The 27,801-nt window shown below is 36.9% G+C and overlaps 1 protein-coding gene and 1 pseudogene across 3 annotated transcripts in view; one reads left to right on the top strand and one right to left on the bottom strand.

Annotated features, from left to right (window-relative positions):
- The window catches only part of FNDC3A (fibronectin type III domain containing 3A), a 233,679-nt gene that overhangs the window by 27,267 nt on the left and 178,611 nt on the right, over positions 1-27,801 (bottom strand). For all 3 annotated transcript variants that reach the window (XM_037799659.1, XM_037799660.1, XM_037799661.1), the window contains 6 exons: positions 22,444-22,713; positions 20,608-20,666; positions 12,452-12,609; positions 10,535-10,594; positions 9,404-9,542; positions 970-1,023 (listed from right to left, as the gene is read on the bottom strand). In XM_037799659.1, coding sequence (XP_037655587.1) covers positions 970-1,023; positions 9,404-9,542; positions 10,535-10,594; positions 12,452-12,609; positions 20,608-20,666; positions 22,444-22,713 — 740 coding nt within the window. The remainder of the gene's footprint in view (positions 1-969; positions 1,024-9,403; positions 9,543-10,534; positions 10,595-12,451; positions 12,610-20,607; positions 20,667-22,443; positions 22,714-27,801) is intronic.
- On the top strand, positions 6,704-7,549 carry LOC119506663 (annotated as a pseudogene).

Here is a 27,801-nt window from a genome sequence, read left to right on the forward strand (position 1 = left end):
CTCTCTTAGCACTTGTAGAATAAAACCCACTTAGCTGTGCCTCATTATGCTTTTAAATATATTGCTGAATCCCTAAATTATCAAAGGGATTTCTTCCACTCTCTTTGGTCCCTCCTCTTAGTTGTCGTATAAAGCATCAAGGCAGAAGAGAATATAACTGAAAGCAAAACAATGTACTAAACCATAAAGCTCAGGATCCTTGCTTGCTGTGGTAGGCTGAATAATGGCCCCCCAGGTATATCTTCGTCCTAGTCCTGGAACCTGTGAATAACTTACATGGTAACAAGGACTACACAGATGTGATTAACCTAAGGATCTTGGGATGGGAAGATTATCCTGGATTATCCAGATGGGCCCTAAAGGTAATTACGTCTTAAAAGGAAGACAGAGGAAGATTTGAAGACAGAAGATGTGACAGTGGAAGCAGGGGGAGAAGAAGCAATGTGATGCAAGTTCATGAGCCAAGGCATGAGGACAGCCTCTGGGAGCTGGAAACAGCAAGGAATGGATTCTCCCCTAGATCCTCCAGGAGGAGCATGGCCATGGACACCTTGATTTCAGCCCAGTGAAACCCATTTTGGATTTCTGACCTCTAGAACTGTAAGAGATAATGTGTGTTATTTTAAGCCACCTAGTTTGTGGTAATTTGTTACAGCAGCCACAGAAAACAAATATATTTGCCTTTAAGACTGATATGGAAAACACTGTTATCTTAATCAAGGTAATTATCTCAGTGACAGCTTTGATGGTGGTTTAATTGAAAAAAAAAAAAAAGAAACATCCAGACGTCTAGTCAGTAATGCTTTTTAAGAACACCACCAATTTACTCTATTACCACATGGAAATCATTCATACTGTTTTTAAAGAGGAAAAAAAAATCATTAAGAGAAGTTCTTTCTGCCTGAGGATATGCACACAATTTCAACCCTTTTGAAGGATTAAAAATATAAAGAGATTCACATTACTTACCTCATCCCATTCTAAAATAAAGCTTTGGATTTTAGAACCATTGTCACTAGGTGCCTAGAAAAAAAAACCAAAACAAATAAAATGAATACAATTAGTACTTTTTTTAATTGAGATTGTTCAGATACCATACAACTATCCAAAGATCCAAAGTGTACAATCAATTGCCCACGGCACCACCATACAGCTGTGCATCCATCAACAGAGTTTTTTTTTTTTTTTCATTTTTAGAATATTTTCACTACTCCAGAAAAGAAACAAAGACAAAAAAAAGGAAACTCACATCCTCCCATACCCCTAACAGTGCCCCACCCCCTCCATTACTGATTCATAGTTTTGGTATAGTACATTTGCTACTGTTGATGAAAGAATGTTAAAATACTACTAACTGTAGTATATAGTTTGCAATGGGTATATATTTTTTCCCTATATGCCTCTCTATTATTAACGTCTCATTATAGTGACATACATTTGTTCTAGTTCATGAGAGAGATTTCTAATATTTGTATAGTTAATCACGGACACTGTCCACCACAAGATTCACTGTTTTATACAATCCCATCTTTTAACTTCCAACTTTCCTTCTGGTGACATGCGTGACTCTGAGCTTACCCTTTCCACCACCTTCACACACCTTTTAGCACTGTTAGTTATTCTCATTACATGCTACCATCACCCCTGTCCATTTCCAAATATTTAAGTTCACCCTAGTTGAACATTCTGCTCTTAATAAGCAATCACTCCCCATTCTTTAGCCTCATTCTATATCCTGGTAACTTATATTTCTTGTCTATGAGTTTACATATTATACTTAGTTCTTATCAGTGAGACTCTGCAATATTTGCCTTTATGTGTCTGTCTTATTTCACTCAATATAGTGCCCTCAAGGTTTCTTCATCAACCTGTTTCTTTTAAGATGGTTTTGTTCAAACACTAGACATTCTGTCCTAAGTAAACAATTGTTGGTTCCCTGTATAGTCATGTATTTATGTATTGAGCACCATCGCCACTCTCTATATAAGGACATTTCTTCCACAAAGACGGAGGAAAAGTCAAAGAAGGCAGAGAGGCGAAAGAAAAAGGCAAGAGAAAGAGAGAAAAACAAAAAAACTTGATAGCTAGCAGGTGACAAAAGGAAAGATAGCATTAACCTAAAGTAGAATAGGGTCAGACAACATCACCAATGCCAGGGGTCCCATACCTTTCCCCTATTCCCCACCCCCCCCCTCGATATGCATTTAGCTTTGGTGTATTGCTTTTGTTACATTAAAGGAAGAATACAATGTTTCTGTTAATTCTAGCCTCCAGTTTGCACTGATTGTATTTCCCCCCAATCCCACCTTATTTTTAACACCTTGCAATGTTGACATTCATTTGTTCTACCTCAAGTAAAAACATATTTGTACCTTTTATTACAATCGTTGAGCATCCTAGGTTTGCCTGAGGTACACAGTCCCAGTCTTTATTGTTCGTCTTTTGTTCTGGTGTCCCACATGTTCCCAACCTTCCTCTTTCAACCATGTGCACAGTCATCTTTGTTCAGTGTACTCACATTGCTGTGCTACTATCTCCCAAAACTGTTTTCCAAACCTTTCACTCCTCTCTTTTCCTTTCTGTCTGCAGTGCTTCCTTTAGTGTTTCCTGTAGAACAGGTTTCTTGTTTATAAACTCTCTCATTGTCTGTTTGTCAGAGAATATTTTAAGCTCTCCCTCATATCTGAAGGATAGTTTTGCCGGATATAGGATTCTTGGTTGGTGTTTTTTCTCTTTCAGTGTCTTAAATATATCACCCCACTTCCTTCTTGCCGCCATGGTTTCTATTGAGAAATCCACACATAGTCTTATCAAGCTTCCTTTGTATGTGATAGATCGTTTCTCTCTTGATGCTTTCAGGATTCTCTCTTTATCTTTGATGTTTGATAATCTGATTATAAAGTGTCTTGGCGTAGGCCTATTAAGATCTATTGTTTGGGGTATGCTGCGCTTCTTCGATCCGTAATTTTATGTCTTTCATAAGAGATGGGAAATTTTCATTGATTATTTCCTCTATTATTGCTTCTGCCCCTTTTCCCTTCTCTTCTCCTTCTGGGACACCAATGACACGTAAATTCTTGCTTTTTGTTTTGTCTTTAAGGTCCTGGAGATGTTACTTGTATTTTTCCATTCTTTTCTCTATCTGTTCTTCTGTGTGTAGGCTTTCAGGTGCCTTGTTCTCCAGTTCCTGAGTGTTTTCTTCTGCCTCTTGAGATCTGCTGTTGTATGTTTCCAGTGTGTCTTTCATCTCTTGTGTTGTGCCTTTCATTTCCATAGATTCCGCCAGTTTGTTTCTTGAACTTTCAATTTCTACCTTATGTATGTCCTTAGTTTTCATTATACAGTTCATCTCTTTTACCATATCTTCCCCAAACTTTTTGAATTCACTTATTATTAGTTGTTTCCTGCATCACAGGTGAAGTGCAAGTTTGTTCCCCTGACCGGGCCATAACCTCATTTTTCTTGGTGTAGGTTGTAGTTTTCTGTTGTTTAGGCATGGTTTACTTAGTTACCCCAATCAGGCCTCCCCAGACCAGAATGGGCTAAGGTCCCAGAAGGAAGAAATATTCAGTATGCTGTTTCCCTGCAGGTGTGTCTTAGAAAATTGGTACACCCTCTGATGCCTCTGGTCACTGTGCTTTTCTGCCCAGCAGCTGGTGCCCGTTAGCCTATACTTCTTGACTGGTGTAAGTTCTGAATGAAAGGCAGGTAGTAGAGCTGGGCCCCACCCCTTTCCTCTTAGAGAAGATAGATGCCCTAGGGGGAGGTAATCAGCATTTCAATGGTCTCTCTCCACCTGTGCCACACCGGTCTGGGTCACAGAACTGGGAACTGAAAATGGCCGAGGCTTTCTCCACTGAGTTGAAAAAGGAACAGAGCTAGTCTGAGGCGACCCTTTGGCTCTCCAAGGTCAGTTGTCACCCAAAGCCTCTGTCTACTTGCTGAGGATTCATACCTCATAGTGAGCAGTTTGCACTTGCTAATTAAAACCCCAGCTGGAGAAAGCTTCTCTCTGGCACTACAAGGCTTTGCAGCTCGGGCTGTGGGGGAGGGATATCCTGATTTGGATTCGCAGTTTTTACTTACAGATTTTATGTTGTGATCTCGGGCACTCCTCCCAATTCAGGTTGGTGTATGATGAGTGGATGGTCACATTCGTCCCCCTGAAGTTATTCTGGATTATTTACTAGTTGTTCCTGTTTTTTTTTTTTTCTTTTAGTTGTTCCAGGGGGACTACTTAGCTTCCACTCCTCTCTCTGTCACCATCTTAGATCCTCCTAATCTACAATCAGTACTTTTGCAAAAGATAATGTGATGATCTAATCTAAGGAAATCTTGTTGCAGATGTTCTCTGACATAACTCTAGAAAAACGTGTACAGAGACTACAGAAATATAAGTACGTCTTGAATACCACACAAACTGAAATACCTTTAAATGCAGGGAAAGAAAGCAAAGCAAGTGGCTTTTCAAGTTTTTCTAACCACTAAATAATCCCTTTTGGCAAGAACTATCTTAAATTTTAAAATCCTTATGAAAAAACTCATTTTGTTTTTCTATCAGAAGGTTTTATATCAACTTTAAGCTCCTTTGGATCGATCCTTTAATTTTCATTAAAACTCACCTTACAATCTAAAAGTAATATTATGTAATGTACCTAAGAATGAAAGACCTAGGGCACTGAAAGGAACTCCAACAGGGCAGGCTGTCTGGATCTCTGCTTCTAGACTCAATGTGAAAATTACATAAGATTGCCGAGTCATCCATCTGTTAGAACCTTTAGGGGTAAAAATTTCAAACTCTCTTGTCATTTCACTCCAGTATTTAATCACTCAAAATCAAGAATTCCATCCTTCTTTCTAGCTGATTTTTTTTTCCTACAATTAAAAACCATTTCCTCTTCTTTTGTCTTCATACAGATGCAGATTAATTGATCACCACCCTCCTTCTAGGAACTTCATATATTTAAAGAGGATTGATTCTAAGGCTCCTCTTGTTAAAATTAAACAATCAATTTTTAAAATCATTCTCCACAGTACTTCCATTATTTTCTAGACTCTACCCAGTTTTTATATAATACTGTTAACTACTTAAATAGCAATCAGTGATTATAAGTTTTTAATAAAGAATCTTTTATGACACAGTTCTAAGTTATTTGCTGAATATACACCTTGCATTAAAAATTCTTTTTAAACTGTCTTTTTAAAAATGGTTGGTATGACAAGAAGTTCCTATGTTATGATAATATCCAACTGATTTGCATAGCAATGGAAGTAAAAAGTAAATATAATGAGAAGGGGGCAGAAGCAGTACGTTTGAGAAACTCCAACTCTTACACCTCAAATGAGGAAGAGAATCCAAAAGATGGAGAAAAACCCAAGTCTCAGCAGGCAGAGAGGAGAGTAAAGACAGTATTTCCCCAGAGTTGATGACTCCAGATTGCTCTAGTCTTGTTGCTGAGGTCTTACATTTGGTTTGCTTAGTTTTTTCTATCATTTTTGTGAGGCTGTTGACACATCCACCTTTCCTCGAGTTACAGGGGGAAATGATAAAGGGTTTTACCTTATCTCATTTAATCTTCACATCAACTCAATGAAGTACCGTTGCCTGCACTTTACAAAAGAAGAAATGGAGGTTTCAAAGAGCCTAAATAAGTTGCTCCAGACCACACGGTCTAAGAGTGGGGCAAGCAATGAATTTGGTACATATGACCATAAAACTGGTGTTCCTACCCAGCAATGTACCAGGGTCCGAGCAGTGGGAGGTCTACCCAGGTACTGGCAATGACAGAGTACAAAACTGACTTCAGTCAGCTGTTTGTTATCATCACACTGGCAATTTTAAACAAAGTCAGTTGATAACATATTTCTGTCAACTGCTTGCTACCCCAGCCGTTCATCCAATGCCACTGTTATACCATGCTAACTCCCACTGTAAATTCATTTAGATTATTTGAGGCAGAAGAGTCAAAAGACCTGATATTTACTCTAGGCCAGTTTTCTTCATCTTTAAAATTAAATAACAACAGTTATGCATATTATGTTCTAGGCAATGTGCCATGGGCTATACATATATTATCTATTTAATTCTCTGAGATATATATTCTGAGATATATAATATTGTCCTATTTTACAGATGAAAAAATGGAGAACCAGAGCCCTACCCAAGGTCAGAGAACTAGTAACTGAAAGTCAGGATCTAAAGCCTTATCTGCAGACTGCTAACACCATGTACTGCCCTAACTATAAATAACAACTATGCAGTAAGCCTATCTCAATTATTGTCATGGGGATTAAAATGAGACGATCTAAATGAGCATGCTTTAAACACAATAAAAAGCAAAGTTAATGTTAAGTTACTGTGTATCTGGCACACATTAGGTATTCAATAAATATTTGAATGAATGAATGAATGGTTTACTGCTATAGATTTGGGGTTTCTATTTCAGTTATATTAGTTTTTCTCCTCTCCTGGGTCTTGACTTCAAGTGCTCTGAGAAGATGACATAATAAGTGAAGTGTTAACTAGGAAAATTCTCAGAAATAGTTACTTAAAAAACACTGAAATGTGCAAAATATTAGCACTTAAATGGCCAACTAAAATGATCAGAAAAGTCACTTACTGGGAAACACCTCAATCCCAGTTAAGTATAATAAATAAGCAGGAACGCAATGAAACTATTCTTAAAATGCCATGCTGGGCAGGCGGTTTGCCATATCATGGAAGATGGCAGCTGTGGCAATGAAAGGGGTGGCAGGCCTCAAGTTTGGGGCCCATGGCGGCCTCTGGCACAGTACTGCAGGCAACTACTGGGATGTATGAGCTGCTCAAGGGTGAGTGGAACTGTAAAAGCCCCAACCTTAACAAGTGTGGGGAAGAGCTGGGCTGCCTCAAGCTGGTTCTGCTGAAGCTCAGCTTCCTGCTGACCACAGGGACCAAGCTGACCAACTAGCAGCTCACTCTGGCCTGCGACATGCTGGAGATGGGAGACCAGTGGAGGGTCCTATGCAAGGACAGACCCTCCTTTAAGCACTACGTGGCCCAGCTCAAATCCTACCACTTTGATTCTGAGTCACCCACATGCACCAGTTCTCAGGCCTCAACCTTCTCTTCCTGTTGCCCCAGAACTGGGTAGCTGAGTTCTACCAGAGTTGGAGCAGCTGCCTGCCAAGAACATCCAGACCAGCCTCTACATCAAGCACCCCATGTGCCTTGAGTAGCCCCTAACGAAGGGCAGCCACTGCAAGTGTCCCCAGCCAAGAGCAACACCTTCTTCATCGACATGCTGCCTGACACTGTCCAGGATAAGACTGCTGGGTGCAACAAGACGGCCTATGAGAAAATCCTCATTGCTGAGGCCACCTAGATCCTCTTCTTCAGCATAACCAAAAAGTTGACAGACTATGCCAAAAAGCAAGGGTGGGTCCTGGGCCCCAACAACTACACAGCTTTGCCAGCCAGCAGCAGAGGCTGAAAGACATGACTATCCCCTCCACAGAGCTGGCCAAACAGGTCATCGAGTATGAACAGCAGCTGGAGATGACAGTCTGAGCACCCTGCCTCCTCCTCTCCCCACTGCACTGTGATGGGGTAGGACATGCATTATTTAAAGCAGTTGCAGTGCAGGGATTCCTCTAATAAATGTGGATTGACATTCTCTCTTCTAGGCCTTTGTCTTTCTTGAGTGGGATGGCAGGAGACAGCGATCTCACCATAGGGTTCTCTTATATCTGAAGAACTTGGAGGTTTGGGGACCCTCAGGAGTCTGTGATAAAACTCTCCATCTGGGCCGGCCTCTGTCCAGCAGCTATTCCCCAGGTCTCAAACACAGATGCCTGCAGGTGTCCAGTGGGACTGGGACCCATGGGAGAGCCCAGGTCCGGGTTGAGGGACTCTTCCAACCAGGTGTGGACACTGAACACTGGGCTAGGGTACCAGTTTTATTTATTTATTTTTCCCAGAGAAGGGAATGAAATGTTTTGCTTCTTAAAATGTTGGCAAAGGATTAAACCAGTTTTTGAAATGGAAAAAAAAAAAATGCTATGTTGGCATATACAAAAAATTCCTTTTTTAGCCCTCATATTCAACTGAGAAAAACTCCTATCTGTCTTGGTAAAAAAGCATCTCATTTCATAGTTTTCATAAAGAAACATCAGAATGTTTTATTTTTAAGGAACTGCTGCTAAAAGCAATTATCATTACATTGTGTTTTCCCAACCAGAACATATACATTTACTGTAATTCATTTTCAGTGATTCTTATGGGTCAACAGGGAAAAACTACCACCAACCATTAACAGTGATATCTGTGTATCCAACCATGCTGATTACATGTGTATAAACACGGCCCTTTCTAGAAGGGTGTATGCCTGGGCAATCTGTATGGGCAACTTGAAGAGAAAGCACTGTTGGCATCTTTTATAGGCCTACTGGGATACTGTTAAACATAGAAATCTCAGAGTCGAATCTTAATTAATCTTCAGAATAAAGAGCAAATATTCTTTAGAAGACCCAATCTACATTAAGGGCACTGCACTGAGCTTCTACCCCAACTGTCCTACCAAAGGAAAGGATCTAAGCATATTCATAAATAAAATGCTACCATAAGTGACATAATACTAGTCATACTTTCATCACAAATGAAAATGTGCATATATCCACATTCATTTGCATAATTTACAAGTACTAACAGTCTTTTTTATCTGTACAAAATATCTAATTATCTTAAGAAGAACTAGAGACTAACAAGCTGCTGAGCAAGTGGTAAGCCCCAAATTTTCCAAAGCTACAGAAGAAAAGTTAGCCCTGATTTTTGCCCTTTAGTTAAAAGTAGATAATTACACCAACATACTAGCTATTTTCTCACTGCAAATCAATAGTTGCTAACAGGGGTGGTACTACTTTTTAGGGAATGTTTTGAAAATTTGTGGGGAATGTTTTTAGACAGTCACACAAGGGGAGAGGGGCCGATGATTAGGGGGTGGGGATAAGCAATATTAAAAGCCTTTCAGAGCGTTAAGGCATTAAAAAAAATACTTTAAGTCTAGTTAAGTGATCATGCATTTCATTATAGGGTAAAATTCAGTATAGTAAAGATATCATAAAATAATATAAAAAGGGGTGATGGGCTTGAGAATCACTGCCACAAATCTCAACATCATTACACATATGGTATAGGTAGGATGGCTAGTTATAAATCATTCTCTTCTCCTATATTTACATATAGTAAGAAAAACTAATAAGAGTTATTTTAAGGTATGAGAAACAAATGCCTATTTAATATACATAAAGAGTAAGAGCAAATTAGCGTAAAACTCTTTTTTGTCTTTAAAAACAACTGAAACTTAACACTTTGTAAAAAAGGAAATATATGTCCAGCTGGAAATAGTCTAGATAATATTCTTACCTTCCATTGCAAAGTGAGTGAATTTTTGGTCCGATTGGCTATCCTTGGTGGATTAGGTATGTCAGGTTCACAGCTCAAGGTGGTAAAGGTTTCGGCTTCTGAAGGAGTTCCCTTAAGAGAATTGTATTCTGCTTGGACTCTATTTGTGATAAAATAAATAGTTTTACCCTGTGGAATCATCCTATCCTACCTTAAACAGTAATACCCTTAAGCACTTGCAAGTTAATAAGGTGCTCTCTAGAAAATATGAGTATTAGGCCAAGGGTGGTCCTTAAAATAGGAAAAAAATGATAGACGAGTGGCTTTCATATTTTGACTGCAACCCAAAGAAAGAAGTACATTTTATATTGTGCCATATGTGTCTGTGTATGTATGCGTTTACTTTAACACACACACACAAAAGCAAGTTTGCTGAAAATCCATAACTAGATGTAATATACTAATGCTCTGCATTCTATTTGATTCTTTTTCATTTAAAAAATGCTGAACACAATCCACAAAATTAATTTTATGATTCACTAATAGTTACAATCTGCAGTTTGAATAACACTAGGTTAGGTAATAGTTGGGTTAATCTATACGAAGAATAATTGAAAACTTAATAGTTTAACAGGATTACGCCTAACCACAAATTCTCTCCTTAAAAATGGAGATGACTGTGTTATACTGGGCCTCAACTGGGGAAATCCCATCTATAAAGTTTTGGTAAATTATACTGGAAGAGGAACTGTATGGAGTAAAACAGTATTTAAGTTACCCCAATTAAATGTGAAATTTTGAGTCTCGATATCCCAAAACTTTTTCCAAAACAGTACAAGCCAAATATTATTTGTGATTCTGTTTTGTGCCTTCAAAAGCTCTGACACATTTCCAGTGTTAAATTGGACATATTAATAGATTTACTGCAATCCCTAGATTCTAAAACAAAGTGATTAACCCTTTATTATAATGGGTTAAAATTTTTATTTTGGAAAAAGTTGGTAATTGTACCAGTAGGAAAATAAAAGTCTACAAAGTCCATCTTTTTAATCCAAAATTAGTATTTACATTATACCGTAGATTTTTAAGAACATCATTAAAACATACACACAACCCCATGCTGTTACAAAAAAGCAACATATCGTTCCTTACTTGGCATGGTAATCTGTAGCTGGCTTGAGATCACTCACAGTGACACCTGTTTCTTCTCCACTGGGGAAAAAGGGTAACATTTCCTTGTCTGGTAAGTTAAGCAGTTACAGAGGATGTGTATCATATTCATTATTAGTTTGTGGTACTTTATGATATACCACTCCTTAATTTACCAACTGTAACCTAATTCAGATTCCACTAATATGGAATTTGTGCAGACAGGATGTATATCAAATTTAAGTACATATACCAACACAGCACTTTAAACCAAAAGGTTTCTAAGCAAATCAATTGCATAAGTCTGACCTTTTTTTCTGAGCGGGGTTGGGGAAGATATTTATCTTACTGAAGAAATGGAACCATTTTCAATTATTTAAAAATCTATTTTGTAAGGAGTTAAAATGCTAAATAAAACCTCTACTACTGAAAGGAGAACTACCAGTTTTACATGTAGTTTGGTCTGTTTCATTTTATTAGAACATCACACTGAAATTTACTTAAAGTGTTATGGTTTAGATTAATAAGTAGATAAGAAAAAGTAAATCATTTATAGGAAAGCATTTCCCACGTCCACTACTGGGTTTTCAAATACATCAGTGTACGTCTTATGAAAATAATCAGGTATCATTTGATACAACAATTATTTGGAGCCACAAACCAGCCTATTCTCTATTTCTTTTTTAAAAGATCTTTCCCTGATCCATTTCTTTCAACCAAGTTCCTCTTCTCTCCTCTTCTCTTTATGAACTTTTTTTTCCCCACCCATCTTGCCCATTAGCTATCCTCTATCTCAAATCAAAACCAGCAAATATTATGGAAAAGAAAACATGTCTTGATGATATACACTTTACTTAAAGGGTAGTTGCAAGAGCATCTTCAGAGAGACCTCAGTTGCTGTAGGGTAGAGGAAGTGACTAATGTCCCTCTTGTGGTGTTGAATCAGGTTGAAATGGAAATAAATCCTTTCTCTTAGCAAGCTGCTATATCTAAGTAGCTTTTATGTTGATGCTTCTTTATCCCCATTTACCCCTTAGGAAGTTTTACTTGTCTCTTCTTTTTTTCAGAAGAAGCACAAAATAATATCTATAGAGAGGAGGAAGGAAATTTTTATAAACTTATATTACTTGATGATAGTCACTGGGGCAATTTCACTTTCTTCCACATACCAGCTATTTTTTTTTTTTTAAATGGCTAATGTACCCCGTGTTTAGTGTTAACTATGATCATTCAAATGACTAACCACCTCCCTTCACAATCTTCCTGGTGCTTAAATTATAACAAATAATTGACTTTTACCCTTTATTTTTTCATTAGAATAAGAACCTCTATATGAATAAGGACAGAAAAAGAATTTATTTTACAACTGTCAGTCATAAATGCCACAATTTTAGCCAATGAGTTTTACTAAAGCTATTTGATGTGTAATAATATACTTTTGGACCAAGGAAAAAGAACTATGATAGATTTTTCAAATATGATTAACAGATCAACATAAAAATAAGGAGCACTGGCACTAAATTCACTTATACAAGGACATGAAGTTTTGTCTACAGTAAATCTAAGTCCTTAAAGGGGTCATATCACACTTCAGGAGTTCATGATCAAGAGTTCTCCACTTCTGCTCCTGGGTGCTATACATCACAATTTATGTTTATGTCCTGAGAGTACATTAGTGCTAGAACATCTATCAAGAAGACTACTAAACCGCGAAAAGTCTGCTGGGGCCAATGAAAGCGACTATTCTGAGGAAATGCACACAGATGCTGCACCAGCCTGCCTTTGGACTCTACGCACTGAAATCACTATCAGTGGTGAACTTATAGATTCAAAATGAAGTGTGAGGGAGGGAAAAATAGAACAAAGTTATGATATGCCATTAACTTACATAATGGGAGGGAGCAAAGTATAAATACCTACACATATACACTTTTGTATTTCCCATCTTTTCCAGTACTTGAAACCAGAATTTCATAACCACAGAGCTCTGGTACAGCAGTCTCATCTGCTTCGCCGCTAATGAAGTGGGAAGGGGGCGCCCAGGTAAGTACTACCGTCCTCGCCTGGATATCTGAGGCCTGCAAAAACATAGTGTTCAGAAGCTCTTTGAAAAAACTGTAATATGCAAAATGAACTGCAAATTGTCTAACAGGGATGCAAGATTAAATAAAATAAACCTGTATATATTTACCTACAGTGGCTCACAAATAGCAACCAGCCCATTTGTAGATGGGATACAATTTGCTGGGAAAGAACGGAGGGATTCAACACAAGCTTAAAGACCATTTCGGGCTGTTTAAGACTATTAGTGTGGATAGTCATAAACAGTCAAAAGACAAAATAGGAGGAAAAAAACATAGCATATTTGAAAGCATTTTAATTTCCTCAATTTATTAAGAGTCTTACAATAAGAAAAGAAAAAGACAAAAAACGCAAGAGAAAAATGACAACTGGACAACATATAAAATGATGTACAACTGCATTCATAATTAAATGAGTGTAAATTAAAACAAGTTACCATTTTTCATTCACTGGATTTGCAAGTTTAAAAAGCTAATAATATCTAATGTTGAGGATCTGGAAAGATGGGCACTTGTACATGGGCGTATAAACTGGTACAAGCCTTGTGTACAGCACCTTGGGAACCATTATAAAAATTTAAAACATGTTTACCCTTTGATACATCAATTCCACTTCCAGGAACTTTTCTTTTAGGATAATATCCTATAAATTCGCATAAGTGCACAAAGATATGCATTTAAGAATGTTCCTTGCAGCACTGTTAACAATGGCAAAGCATAGAGCATTAACTTCCTCAATAATGGTACGGCATCCTAATATATTACTACGTATTATCAACGAAGAATGAGGCAGACATAAATGTACTGACATTTAAAGATGTTCTCAGTATATCGGTACTATGTAATAATGGAAAAAAGAGAAGCTGCAAAGTAGTATACATGGTATGATCTCAGTTGTGTTAAAAAATTTAAGAAATACATAAGAAACAGAAAATGTTCTACACTAATGTGCTGTTACCTTTGGTGATTGTGTGTGTGTGTGTGTGTGTTGTATCTGTATGTGTATGGTAGGATGAGTTGTGACAGAAAGAACAAGAGGTTTTAATCATGTTGTACACATTTCTGTAATGTTCGAACAGTTGTGAGTATATTACTTTAATAAAAAAACCTAATAAAGAGAAAATAAGTCTAGGAATTAGATAAGGCTTAAATTCAAGATTGATTAAGAAAGGTACGACTGTAAGCACACATTTATTTACGTAAAAGCTTGCTTTAAAAGTATCTGAATTTCTGCCCTCCCCTCTACATGGGACATGACTCCCAGGAGTGTAAATCTCCCTGACTACGTGGAACATGACTCCTGGGGACAGACGTGGATCCGGCATCCTGGGATTGAGAAAATCTCGACTGAAAAGGGAATGCAAAATGAAACAAAGTTTCAGTGGCTGAGAGACTTCAAACAGAGTCAAGAGGTCACCCTGGAGGTTATTCTTATGTGTTATATAGGTATCCCTTTTTAGTTTTCAGTGTATTGGAATAGCTAGAGGGAAATACCTGAAACTGTCAAACTGTAATCCAGTAACCTTGATTCTTAAGATGACTGTATAACTATGTAGCTTACACAGTGCCACTATGTGACTGTGAAAACCCTGTGGCTCACACTCCCTTTATCCAATGTATGAACAGATGAGTAGAAAAATGGAGACAAAAATTCAATGAAAAATAGGGTAGGATGGGGGGATGGAATGTTTTGGGTATTCTTTTATACTTATATTTTTATTCTTATTTTCATCTTTTTTTGGAGTAATGAAAATGTTTAGAAATTGACTGTGGTGATGAATGTACAACTATATGACGGTACTGTGGACAACTGATTGTACACTGTGGATGATTGTACGGTATGTGAATATATCTCAATAAAATTGAATTAAGAAAAGAATCTGCATTTAATGTTTGACTATCTTAGTAAGTGTTACTGAACATAAAACAAAACAAACCCCCTAACTGCTGGGATGAAGATCACCCCTATCTCAAATAAGGCAGAATAAACAATCTCCATACAAGAGCAACTTTCTCCTTTTCAATTTCTCAAAACCTGAATAAATTTAAAAGATGATTACTGTATTTTTCTGCTTCTGTTAAGTAATAGGAAATATAATTTTTTACTTCTGTAGTACTGTCTTAAAAAAATCTTGGTACTTTGTTTCATTTATAATGGACTTAAAAACAAATCCTTGTATTAACCTGTGTCCCTCTGGCTATTGATCTATAATGGAATAGCTTTTCTTTTTATTACAAACAGAATTATTGTTAACATATGAGGCTCCAGGCCAAAATCCTATATGTACTCTTTCAGGCCCAACCAGAGGCAATTACAAAGGCTTTGCCTGGCAGGCCTTAAGGAGAAAGCTACCCTCTGCACTCCAGGCTTGGTATGTGATTGCAGTCTTTGGAGAGAGCTGCAGTCAAAGACTCAGCCCCCCTGGCCAGCCCTGCAATTATGTATACCTGTACCTAGCCCAGGTGCCTCCATTTGGAGACCTCCTCAATGGAGGCCGTTGGCCAAGGCCTACCCCAGGCACCTCTGCTGCTGAACCCTCCTTATGGGAATGGGGAGGACACACTGAAGAGATTTGTCTATTTTCTGACTCTTAATACAAGTATTAAGACCTGGTAGCTCAGCCCTTGACAACTTTTATATATGATACCCTTTGAGGTATCTTGGTTTTACTGGAGGATCACAGCTTTTTAAACTGTGAGGAATGACTAAGCAAACAGTGCTCTGAAGGTGGGTCAGTCAATACTGTTAACTGGCACTTACTTTATGAGCTTATTTTATCAGGCTTTGTGGGTACTAACCACAATATGAAAAGTATATGTGTGTATGCAGTAGACAAAACATTAAGTAGGGAGGCACAAGATTTGCCACTAATTAGCTTGGCAATATTGAACACTCAAACTTTTAGGACTCAGGTTCTCATCTATAGAATTAATTAGTGGCTGGGCAAGATTATCCATTTGCCATAATTATTCAAATGCAGTATTTTTAAAAGACATTACTTTGGAATAATTTTAGATTTACAGAAAAGTTGGGAAAATAGTAGACATTTTCTGTGCACCATTCACCCAGATTCCCCTAATATTAACATCTTACACAACCATATACATTTGTCAACGCAAAATTTATATTGGTAGAATACCATTAGCTAAACTACAGATTTCATTTGGCGTTCACCAGCTTTCCCACCAATGTCCTTTTTCTGCTCCAGAATCCCATCCAGAATACCATGTTGATTTAGCAACGATAGTTTTAAAGAAACAGATTTCTTACAACAAACTGTTAATTTCAACTTTTCCAGACTTCTATTTAATAGACCCATTTTACTAAAAGGATGTTTTATTACTAGCACATAAATGTTAAAGGCACAAAAGGGAGTGCTTAGACTGGGGCGAATTATGGAAAACATCATGAAAAGTAGATTTTGTACACAATTTTTAAGGATTTGGGATGGGATATAATTTGATAGAAAAGAGGTGGGTGATTATTTTAAGAATGAGTGATTTCTTTTCCTAAGCTTATACTTGCAAGTTAGTTATCTAAGGAACATATATTTGTGTATCTAAAAAAGTTCTCTGTAATTTCTCTCCCACAAGAACTACAGATTAAGGGAGAAAAAGGAGAAACACAGAGGACCATTAAAAGAATGACAGTAGTAAGAGATATAGATTTAGACAAAGGCAACAAAGTTTTGAAGTAGTCATTACAGTATCAAACACTGCTAAGAAATTGAGAAGAATGAATATAAAACGGAACCATGCCTAAATGCTGTTTTCTGCTGCTGGTTTCAGATGTATTATAAAGACTTGTACAGCTACTTGAAATTTCTGTGTGAAGGCTGAGGTAGTAATTTAGGAAGGGGAAGAGTGGATCCTGGTGAAATAATTGATAATTTTTGGAGCTCAATTTGGCATAGAGAGAATTAAAGGTAAAGGAAAAATCTAGGATGAAATTGATACTGTGGTCCAGGGAAAGCTGGATGGGCAAGTTTTCCATTTATGGAAATAATGAAAGTAAACAGAAAACAGAAGGGATTTTATCCAATTCCTTCTGCATTTTAGAGGAACAATGGAGAATAGAAAATAGTTAAGGAAAGATTAAGAATTTGGTTCTCCAGATGAAGCACTAGTTGCTGGCAAAACACCTGAACTAACTTGAGTGTTCTTTAGGATGCTACAGGAGATGTGGTTCTAAAGGACAAGGTGAATAAGGAGGGTTGAAAATAGTCTTCTATTGGTATGCAACATTAGAATTAAAATTTGCTTTTACATCCATCTCATTTGATCCTTACAAAAATAAGCAAAACAGGCCTATCTTTATTTTAAAGAAGAAGAAACCTTCAGAAAGGTTAAGTGACTTGTCTGAGGTCATTCAACTAGTGACTAGGACCCAATCCAATAATTTTCCCACTACACAATGCTCCCATTCCAAATCTACTTCTAGGCAGTAGCTGAAACAAAAACAAAAACAAAAACAAAAACATGACCATGTGAAAATATGTATGGGTACTGACAAAAACTAGAAGGTAGTAAGCAAAAATGAAAATAACTGCTAATTAAGATGGATTATGTATATTCCATTTCAATTTTTAAGGTAGATCAAGATATCTGTCAGATAGGAATCGAAATCATCCTCGAAGAATGGCTGTCTGATGAGTTAAATTAAGTCTAGCTAGGAAGCTGCTGTTAAAAAGTTCAGAATCACATATATGGTATGGATTTTGATAAAGATTGTAGATATAAGAAATGAGAGTGTCTTGTTTCTGGATTTCTAGAAATACTAAAGTAGAAGTTGCAATTCTTATTGCTTGTCTGGATGTGGGGGTTTAGTCCCAATGATAACACAAACACTTCCAATACAGTTAATTATTTCAAGCATACAAAGATATACAATGCTGCCACACTCCATTTTACATAAGAAAAAGCAGATTCAGAAAGGTAAGGTGACTTGTCCAAGGTCACTCTACCTGTGAGTGCATGTGCCATGAGTCACCTGAGTCTTGTTTTTCTTCTTTCCCACGGCAGTGCTTCTCAACTCTGCTAGGAATACTGCCCCACAATCTCCTCTCCTTAGCCACAATGCCTAACTATTACTTCTTAAAATTTCAGTTCAATCATCCCTTCCTCAGGGAAATTTCCCTGACAACCCTATCAAGGTTTAATCCCCTTATTATATTCTTAGAGCACTATAAATCTTTGTTCTGGCATGACAGTTATAATTTTACATTTACTGTATGATGCTCTGAGGGCAGGGACTATGTCTGTTCTTTGCTTTTCATTCTATCTCTGGCTTCTAGCAGAGCATCTGGCATTTTGATAATGGTCAAATATTTATGGAATGAATACATTTAATTTAGTACTCTAAATGAACGAGAACATGCAAAAACAATTACACACAGTAAAACAAACAAAACCCTGACCTGTACTTCACAGCTAACAAATAATTAAAGAGACATAGTCCCCGAACTATAAAAACAAACTAAAACTAAACAACACAAAACAAAAATCACCAGCATTACTTAAGTATTATGACAGGGCTTATCATCTTACTAAATTACATCTTCCCCATAATGCTGCACAAAAAATTCTTTGTAAGAATTGTTTCCAGCTTTACTTTTTGTACCTGAAAATTATACATTTAGTATTATAAACTATAACAAATAAATGCTCCTAGCATTAGCTATTATGTTATTCAATTATCAAATCCATTAAGGCTACCAAATTCCTTTTTTTTAAGTATACCTAGAGATATGCACTGGGATATACATAGATTTTGTAAGCCTACTGCTTCAGTTTCCATCCCAGTTCCACTACTAATTAAACCTCACTCTGCTTCAGTGTCCTCATCTGTAAAATTGGGAAAACAGTACACGGAAGATTGTTGTAAGGGTTTAAAGAAAACAATGTATGTAAGTATCCAAAGTGCTTTGAACAGAACCTGGCACTAGTAAATTCATGTTAGCTATTATGAAATAATTCTATCTATGTGCACATTAATTTACACACATATGCTCAATTCTTAAGAGAAAACAAATTAAAGAAAGCTAGAGCATAGAAATCTATTTAAGCAAGACTAATGTAGCCTATTGATGAGGGGCTGGCTTACTCAACTTTCTAAAGTGGGGCCTTTGTGGAGAAGGGATAATGACAACTTTTTCTAATCTGTTTTTTGCACCAAAAATTCAGCAAATTATAATTTGGGTAATTTAGCAGAAAATATTTGATCTTGGACTTATTTAGGGGGTGGGTAGAGTTTTTTGTTTTATAAACCAAGAAACAATTTTTTCAGTGTTAATAAATGGCCTTATGGTCCTCACCTACTTCTTCCAGCATACTAAGTACTCCTCTTTACACCACTTATTACCCTGCAGCAATACTGGTTCTTTCTATCCGTCAACTATGCCATGTCTATTTTCCCTGCTCTCCATTTTCTGACCCTTCCTAGTTCTGCATTTTTTCTTACTCTTCAGGTCTCTCTTCAGAGGCAGCTTTCCTGATTGCTTTATTTAACACAATTCCTCTATCTTCAGTAATTCTCACATTACTCAATTTCTGTAATAGCACTTGTCACTCTCACACATAATTTTGTGTATACATTTGCTTTTTATTTATTAGCATATACTAAGGGCTCAATATATAGTATGATTGAATGAATGAATAGACTGTGTTGCTCTTCAAAGAATAATGTAATGGTACAGAGACTCTTAAGACATAGCGTGGTACGTGAGGGAAAGCAAACTGCAGCACAACAGAGAACAGTATGTTCCAAATTTTCATAGAGAGACAAAAGAAAAAATTAATATGTACAAAGACAGACACACACACACATGCTCTCTCCTGAACTGAAATAGAACTGGAAATTGGAGGAGAGGGAAAAGGAGATTTACTTTTTACTTTATGCAATACTTAAACCTTTTACCATTAAGAGCTCACATATTAATAATGAAAACATTCAGGATTCAATCTTAATCACTGGCACTTCTGTTAGCTTCCTTTTATAATGGAGTCAAGTTGCAGCTCTCAGAAAAAAACAGAGAAATAAAAAGACTAATTGGAACAATTACTGTGTTCAGTTCGGTGTTTTTCCTTCTAATCTTTTCCTATTTTTCCTAAAGCCTTTTATTTACACAACTGTAATCACAGTGTACAAATAGTTTAGACTCCAGTTTTTCTCCTTACTTCTGTCAAAAGCATCCTGGCATTTTCCTGCAGTCTCCATAACTGTACTTTTTAATGGCTACATCATACCATCCAGTAAAGACATCACAATTTATCTTTACATCCCTTTTTATCTGCTTTTCACTTTTTGTTGACATTAATGCTGCAACCAATATTTCTGCCTATTTTGCTTTGCTAGTGAGAAATGGAACTGCATGGTTTCACAGTTTAGTTTATATCTGATTACCAATACAGAACTTTGGGGGTCTTAACGGGTTTAAAAAATTGAATTTGTATGAGTTTTTTACTCAGTATTGATGTTCTGTTGTATCTGATGCAAGTACTTTTCCTAGTAGGATGGACAGCCTTTATTTAAGTTGTTTTAAAAATATGCAGAAACTTTAATAGAGCTAATTCTGCTGCCATATCCTTTTCTAGTTCTTCTAGTACATACGCACTTACAAAGGGTTGGGAAATACTAATTTTCTGTAGTTTGATTTTATTTAACTTTTGGCATTTGGAATTGAGTGTATTTTATGAAGAAATAATACAAACAGATTTTTAAAAATTTGATAATCAGCTGCACCTACACTACTAATTAGATCTTTACCAGCCTCTATGATTTGCAATGCCAAGTAGCTTACATTAAATCCCCATTTAAACAACGGATTCTTAGCTGAATATTCTGTTCTCTCCTTAGGTCAGATCCATACTGAACCACTGTTTACCTTATATTTTTAATAAATAGTTAAGTTTTAAATAAAGCCTGAATAAAAATATTCCCAAACCTTTTATAAAAATACTAAACACGAATGACAAGAAAATACATAAATTACTTACCATTGGTTTGACAATGTTGGAAAGAAGTGCTTCTAATGCTTTAGTTTCTTCATCTTTTTCTTAAAAAAAAAAATTTTTTTTTTGAATATTAACAAAATGAACTTAAATGCAACCTGCTTCCCCCCACCTCCATATGCTCCTGAAGCTAAGCTGGTATTTGAGACCTGTTTTCTAGTTTCTGCCCCCTACTTCATACTTAGTTCAAACTTAGCAGTTTGTGGTCCTTCAGCATTCTTCTGCTTCACTTTAATTTCCATTATAACCTTGACTACTAATTACACCACCACCATACATATCTGAAGCAGTCAATAAATAATCCTTATTTTTTCTTCTGGAAGTGTATTTTTAGTCATAGTTGTAAAAAAATTCTTTCTCTGGAAAGTTCTCGCTTACCAATCTCATACCTCTTAATGATAAGTCAACTGAGTATTTGTTTTATGACATGACTTAATTGTGGTTTCCCAAAACAGGAGTGTAACTGGCTTAACTTTAATTTATAGCCACCACTGAGATATCTGAAACTTTAGTTTAACTCTTCTGAAACATCAGTACTGAAAACAATGATCTGAAAGTCTCAAAAATACGGGAGAAAATTTTTGTAAATATTGTTAATATATAAACCATGAAGTTGTTAAAGCATATTTAAAATTCATTGGTAGAAATGAAAACTTTAAGGAAGAGGAAGGCGGGGGGAGTTAAGATGGCCTATATTTTGATATCTCCCTCAAAGTTTGTAAACATTCTTAGTTCCTAGTCATGTGTTAACTAGCTGCAGTATTTGATGATTCACTATAATTAAGAATCAGGAGTATCAATTTAGATAAGTATATGAAAGACCGAGAGAGTTATGGTTACTGGTGTTTGTTAAATGGTATGTTAATATGCTTTATAGTCTTTGTTGGTGAAACTTTATTTTAAAATAGCCTGAAAAAAACTTAAAACATATTAACAAAAACAGGTATTGAAATCACTTCCTACCTAATATCATTGTGATACATTTTATTTTACAGAATTTGCAAAAACACACCATGATGTTTTAGATTCTGAAGCCACGAGTCAACGTGGTGACACGGTCCACCCGCAGAAGTTAAAACAGATATAGTCAATGTCACAGAAACCTAGAAGGTCACATAGAGAAGCTACAGAAGCCAACATGAGCAGTGGTTAAGAGGCTTAACATTACAGTGTAAAGTACATAGGTACTTACTCCAACTGTAGGACATGTGGAGAAAGGCTATTTATCATGCTTGTATCTACATCATGTACAGAGACGAAGTCCAGCACGTACAAAGAATAGTGCTCAGAGTTCACATAGCAGAAGTCACAGGTTACGGGAAGGATTCAAGGAAAACAAGGGGACTCTGAGGGATGGAGAACACTCTAGCCTAATCTATACAGTATATAGAAAGATTGGTGAATGACATAACTGGTTGCTATGAGGGGCTTACACATAAAGAAGTTAGGAGAAGAAAGAGTTTTGATAAAAACCACCAGCACAGCCTTATATATATTGAAAAAAGGCCTGGAAATAGAAGAAAAGGAATCTGGATTAACTTTATCTGAATTTTCCTATCTCTTGGTCAGTAAAATTTAGTATATATGTGAAATTACTAATTGAATTTCCCCAAACAGATAAAATGAAGGTCCCTAGTGACAATTTAGGTCCTAAAAACTTTTCTCATATTTAGGAGGTGTTAGGCTATTAATCTAGTTTATTTGGACCAGGAAGAAATGATTGAAGGGTCAGAGTGTACTTTTAGTAGGTTAAATAATGAAGAAAAGGGAATGACTAAGGCAAAGTTTCAAAAAGAATAATTTAGTATTTTAAATAGTTACCTTCTATTTCTGTATCAACTGGAGCACCACCTTTCCCTTTCCCTGACCTGTTCTTTGCTGATCCTGTATTTGTAGCACCAGCATTCTGCCCTTTTAGAAGTCCATTATGTTCATTAGTGGGAGAAGGGCATTTCTGGGGTGATGAGGGTGGACTGCTCATTTTATCTTTCTGTGTTCCTTGGCGATCCTTTAATTTTTTCTGCAGTCGTTCATATGTTTTACTAGATCTTTCATCTCTAAAGTTAGACCTTCCGTGTGTAGAATGAGCATCTAGAAAGAAAAAATAAAGAATGTGAAAAAGGTCACATTTGCAAATATGTTTATGGCTTGAAAAAAAGAATAATAAATCTATCATTATATTATATAGAATTTATTTAAAAAAAATTCAGAATACTTTTGCAAAACAAAGCTTTCCTGTGTCTCCACCAACTTAGAGAACCAAGTTTTGTGATACAACCATAGTTTTACATATATCAAATAAATCTACAGAGTTTTTTTTCCTTTATCTTTCTCCAACTAACTACTGATCTCCATAGAAACAGCTTGGTGGTATGCTATGAATATTGCAGGTGGTGAATGAGACCTGAACTGAGTGAGATTATTTACTAATAGAATCCTAGGCACAAAGTTACATTTCCAGCTACTGTAAATCAGAGCTGTGATTTGGGCTCCCACCTCAAAATGCATCAAATATCTAAATGTAAGAGCTAAAACTATTAAGCTCTTAGAAGGAAACATGAGTGTAAATTTGCGTGGCCTTGGTTTAGTCTTAGAACAGTAAAAGTACAAGCAGCAAGAGAAAACATAAATTGGACTTCATCAAAATTTAAAACTGTCTTGCATCAAAGGACACTCAGAAGAAAAGTGAAGACAACCCACAAAATAGGGAAAAAGATTTGCAAACCATATCTCTGATAAGGAACTTGTATAAAGAACATATAGAAAACTCCTACAACTCAACAATAAAAAGACAAGTAAACCAAATTAAAAAATGGGCAAAATATATGAATAGATCTTTCTTCAAAGAAGATAAACAAATTGCCAATAAGCATATGGAAAGATGCTCAACATTATTTGGGAAATGAAAATAAAACCAAAATGAGATAACACACTCACTAGGATGGCTATGTAAGTGATGGCAAGGATGTGGAGAAATTTTTGGAACCCTCACACATTCTTGGGGGAATGTAAAATGATCCAGCCATAGTTCCCCGAAAAGTTAAAAAAATTACCATATGACTCAGCAACTGCACTCCTAGGTACATACTCTAAGAGAAGTGAAAGCATAATAGCCAAAATGTGGAAACAACCTAAATGTCCATCAACTGATAAACGGATAAGTGAAGTGTGGCACACCCCTGGATGAACCTTGAAAACTTTATGCCAAGCGAAAAAAGCTAGACACAAAAGACCACATATTATTTGATTTCATCTATATTAAATGTCTAGCACAAACAAATCTGTGGAGACAGAAAGATTAGTGGGGTTTTAGGTACAGAGCTTCTCTGTGGGGTGATGACATGTTCCGAAATTAGACAGTGGTGATAGCTGTACAACATAATGAATATACTAAAAACCACTGAGTTGTACACTTTAAAATGGTAAATTTTATGTGAATTATATCTCAGTAAAAGAGAAAAAAGTAGGGACTGTAATAAATTTATATACTTTGAAATGCAGTTATCCAAATGTTTTTGTATTTTATCTATTACGCAAGATAAAATAAAAACAACTATGGCACTAGAGGCAGAAGAAGATGGCGGCACAGAGAGGAGTAGAAGCTAGTTAGACCCCCTGGAACAACTAATAAACAACCAGGAACAACTAGTAAATAATCTGGAATAACTGCTGGGGTACAAACATTACTGTCCACACATCATATGCCAACCTGCATTGGGAGGAATGCCCGATATCGCAGCATAAAATCTGTAAGTAAAAACTGCAGACCCAGGCCGAAAGTCGCCCCCGCACAGCAGCCCAAACTGCAAAGCCTTGCTGTGATAGAGGGCAGCACTCTCCAAGCAAGCGAATATACCTCCGCCCAGCTCCAACTGAGGTTTTAATTAACAAATGTTGACTGCTCAACACAAGCCATGAATCCCCAATAAGCAGACAGAGGCTTTTGGTGATGACTGACCTTGGAGAGCTGGAGGACCTCTCTGGGAGGGAGGGGGAGCCCACAGGACCGGGTGCTATCTCTGGCCAATGCATGAAACTGAGGGTGGCCACAGACTGGCCCCGAAGGGGGGCTTTCTGTCTCTTTTTTGGCTCAGTGGAGAAAGCCTCAGCCATTTTCAGTTTGCAGCTCTCTGACCCAGACAAGGGTGGAGATAGCAGAGTCAGAGATTATTTGAATGCAAATATCTCCCCAGTGGGTGTGTCTTCCCTAAGAGGAAAAAGGTGGTGCCAAGCTTTACCACCTGCCTTCCATTCAGAACCAGACCCCAGAGCCTTGGGGAAAACAGCCATGGGCCACATGTCCTCACACGAGTCTGGAGTGACAGCCTGAAAGGCGCCACCTGCTGGGCAGAAAAGCACAGTGGCTTGGGGCCTCACAGGGTGCATCAATTTTCTAAGACACACCCTCTCAGGGAAATTGGACACTACTGCCTTCTTCTGAGACCTATTCTGGTCTGGGAAAACCTGATTGGGGTAACCAAGGAAATCAGATGCCTAGGCAACAGAAAACTACAACCTGCACTAAGAAAAATGAAGTTATGGCCAGTCAAAGAAACAAACTTATACTTCAACTGAAATACAGGAATTGAAACAACTAATGCCAAATCAATTCAAAAAGTTTAGGGAAAATACAGCAAAAGAGATGAAGCATATAATGAAAACATGGGGCGTACATAAGGCAGAAATCGAAAGTTCAAAAAAACAACTGGCAGAATCTATGGAAAGGCACAACACAAGAAATGAAAGACATAATGGAGACATACAACAGCAGATCTCAAGAGGCAGAAGAGAACACTCAGAAACTGGAGAACAAGACACCTGAAAACCTACACATAAAAGAACAGATAGAGAAAATAATGGAAAAACATGAGCAATGTCTCTGGGAACTGAATGACAACACGAAACACAGGAATGTATGTGTCATGGGTGTCCCAGAAGGAGAAGAGAAGGGAAAAGGGGCAGAAGCATTAATACAGGAAATAATCAATGAAAATTTCCCTTCTTTTATGAAAGTCATAAAATTACGGATCCAAGAAGCACAGCATACCCCAAACAAAATAGATCTGAACAGGCCTATGCCAAGACACTTAATAATCAGATTATCAGATGTTAAAGATAAAGAGAGAATCCTGAAAGCAGCAAAATGATCCATCACATACAAAGGAAGTTTGATAAGACTATGTGCAGATTTCTCAGCAGAAACCATGGAGGCAAGAAGGAAGTGGAGTGATATATTTAAGATACTGAAAGAGAAAAACCACCAAATCACGAATCCTATATCCGGCAAAACTGTCCTTCAAATATGAGGGAGAGCTTAAAATATTCTCTGACAAACAGACAATGAGGGATTTTGTGAACAAGATACCTGCTCTACAGGAAACACTGAAGGGAGCACTACAGACAGACAGGAAAAGACAGGAGTGAGAGGTCTGGAACACAGTTTTGGGAGATAGTAGCACAGCAATGTAAGTACACTGAACAAAGATGACTGTGAATATGGTTGAAAGAGGAAGGTTAGGAGCATGTGGGACACCAGAATGAAAGAGGAAAGATAAAGACTGGGACTGTATAACCCAGTGAAACCTAGGGTGTGCAACAATTGTGATAAAAGGTACAAATATTTTTTTACATGAGGGAGAACAAATGAATGTCAACATTGCAAGGTGTTAAAAATAGGGTGGGATTGGGGGAAAATACAATCAATGCAAACTAGAGACTACAATTAACAGAAACACTGTATCATCCTTCCTTTAATGTAACAAAAGGCAATATACCGAAGCTAAATGCAGATGTGGGGGGACGTAGCGGAGGGGTATGGGACTCCTGGCATTGGTGATGTCTGACTCTTTATTCTACTTTGGTTTAATGCTATCTTTCCTTTTGTCGCTTCCTAGCTGTCATGTTTTTTTTTCTCTCTCTTTTTCTCTTTTGTCTCTCTAACTTCTTTGACTCTTCCTTGTGGAAGAAATGGAGGAGTCCTTATAGATAGTGGTGATGGTGGTGAATACATAAAAATGTGACAGTACAGGGAACTATCGATTGTTTGCTTAGGATGGAATGTATGTGTGTGAACAAAACCGTTTTAAAAAAAATGGACTGATGAAGAAACCCTGAGGGCACAAAATTGAGTGAAGTAAGACAGACACATAAGGACAAATATTGCAGGGTCTCACTGATATGAACTAGTTATAATATGTAAACTCACAGACATGAAATTTAAGTTACCAGAATATAGAACGGGGCTAAAGAATGGGAAGCAGTTGCTCATTATGAGCAGAATGTTCAACTAGGGTGAACTTAAACGTTTGGAAGTGGACAGAGGTAATGGCAGCACATTGTGAGAATGACTATAAGTGCTGAATGGTCTGTGAATGTGGTAGAAAGGGCAAGCTCAGAAGCTCAGAGTCACTTATGTGACCAGAAGGAAAGCTGGAGGTTAAAAGATGGGAATATATAAAATAGTGAATTTTGTGGTGGACAATGTCCGTGATTAACTGTACAAATATAAGAAATCTCTCTCATGAACTACAGCAAATATATGACACTATAACTAGAAGTTAATAATAGAGGGGCATATAGGAAAAATATAAATCTATTTCAAACTATATAGTACACTTAGTAGTATTTTAACATTCTTTCATCAATAATAACAAACGTACTATACCAATACAATGAGTCAGCAATAGGGGTGTGGGGTGGTTAGGGGTATGGGAGGATTTGAGTTTCCTTGTTTTGTCTTTATTTCTTTTCTGGAGTAATGAAAGTGTTCTAAAAACTGGAAAAAAAATTGTGGTGATGGATGCACAGCTGCATAATGGTACCATGGGCAAATGATTGTACACTTTGGATCTTTAGATAATTTCATGGTTTGCGAACAATCTCAATAACAACAACAAAAAGCAACTACGGCAGAAAAAAAAGAAAAGGTTATAGTAGAAAGAACAGGAGATTTATTATCAAACGGACAAGAGAGGAACTAACTGGAAGTGTGATCCTGTGGAAATACTTAATATTTCTAAGCTTCAGTTTCCTCATCTGTATTTTGCAGGCTTTACTGATGATTAAGTGAGATAACACATGTAGGAGCATGTTGTCTAGCAAAGTTCAGGCTCAAAAATGGTAGTTGTTGACAGTGAAATGTTGGGATCAGGTTCCACTCTGGGAACCTGTACAAAATCG

Source organism: Choloepus didactylus, chromosome 12, assembly GCF_015220235.1.
Source record: "Choloepus didactylus isolate mChoDid1 chromosome 12, mChoDid1.pri, whole genome shotgun sequence".
Taxonomy (NCBI): Eukaryota; Metazoa; Chordata; class Mammalia; order Pilosa; family Megalonychidae; genus Choloepus; species Choloepus didactylus.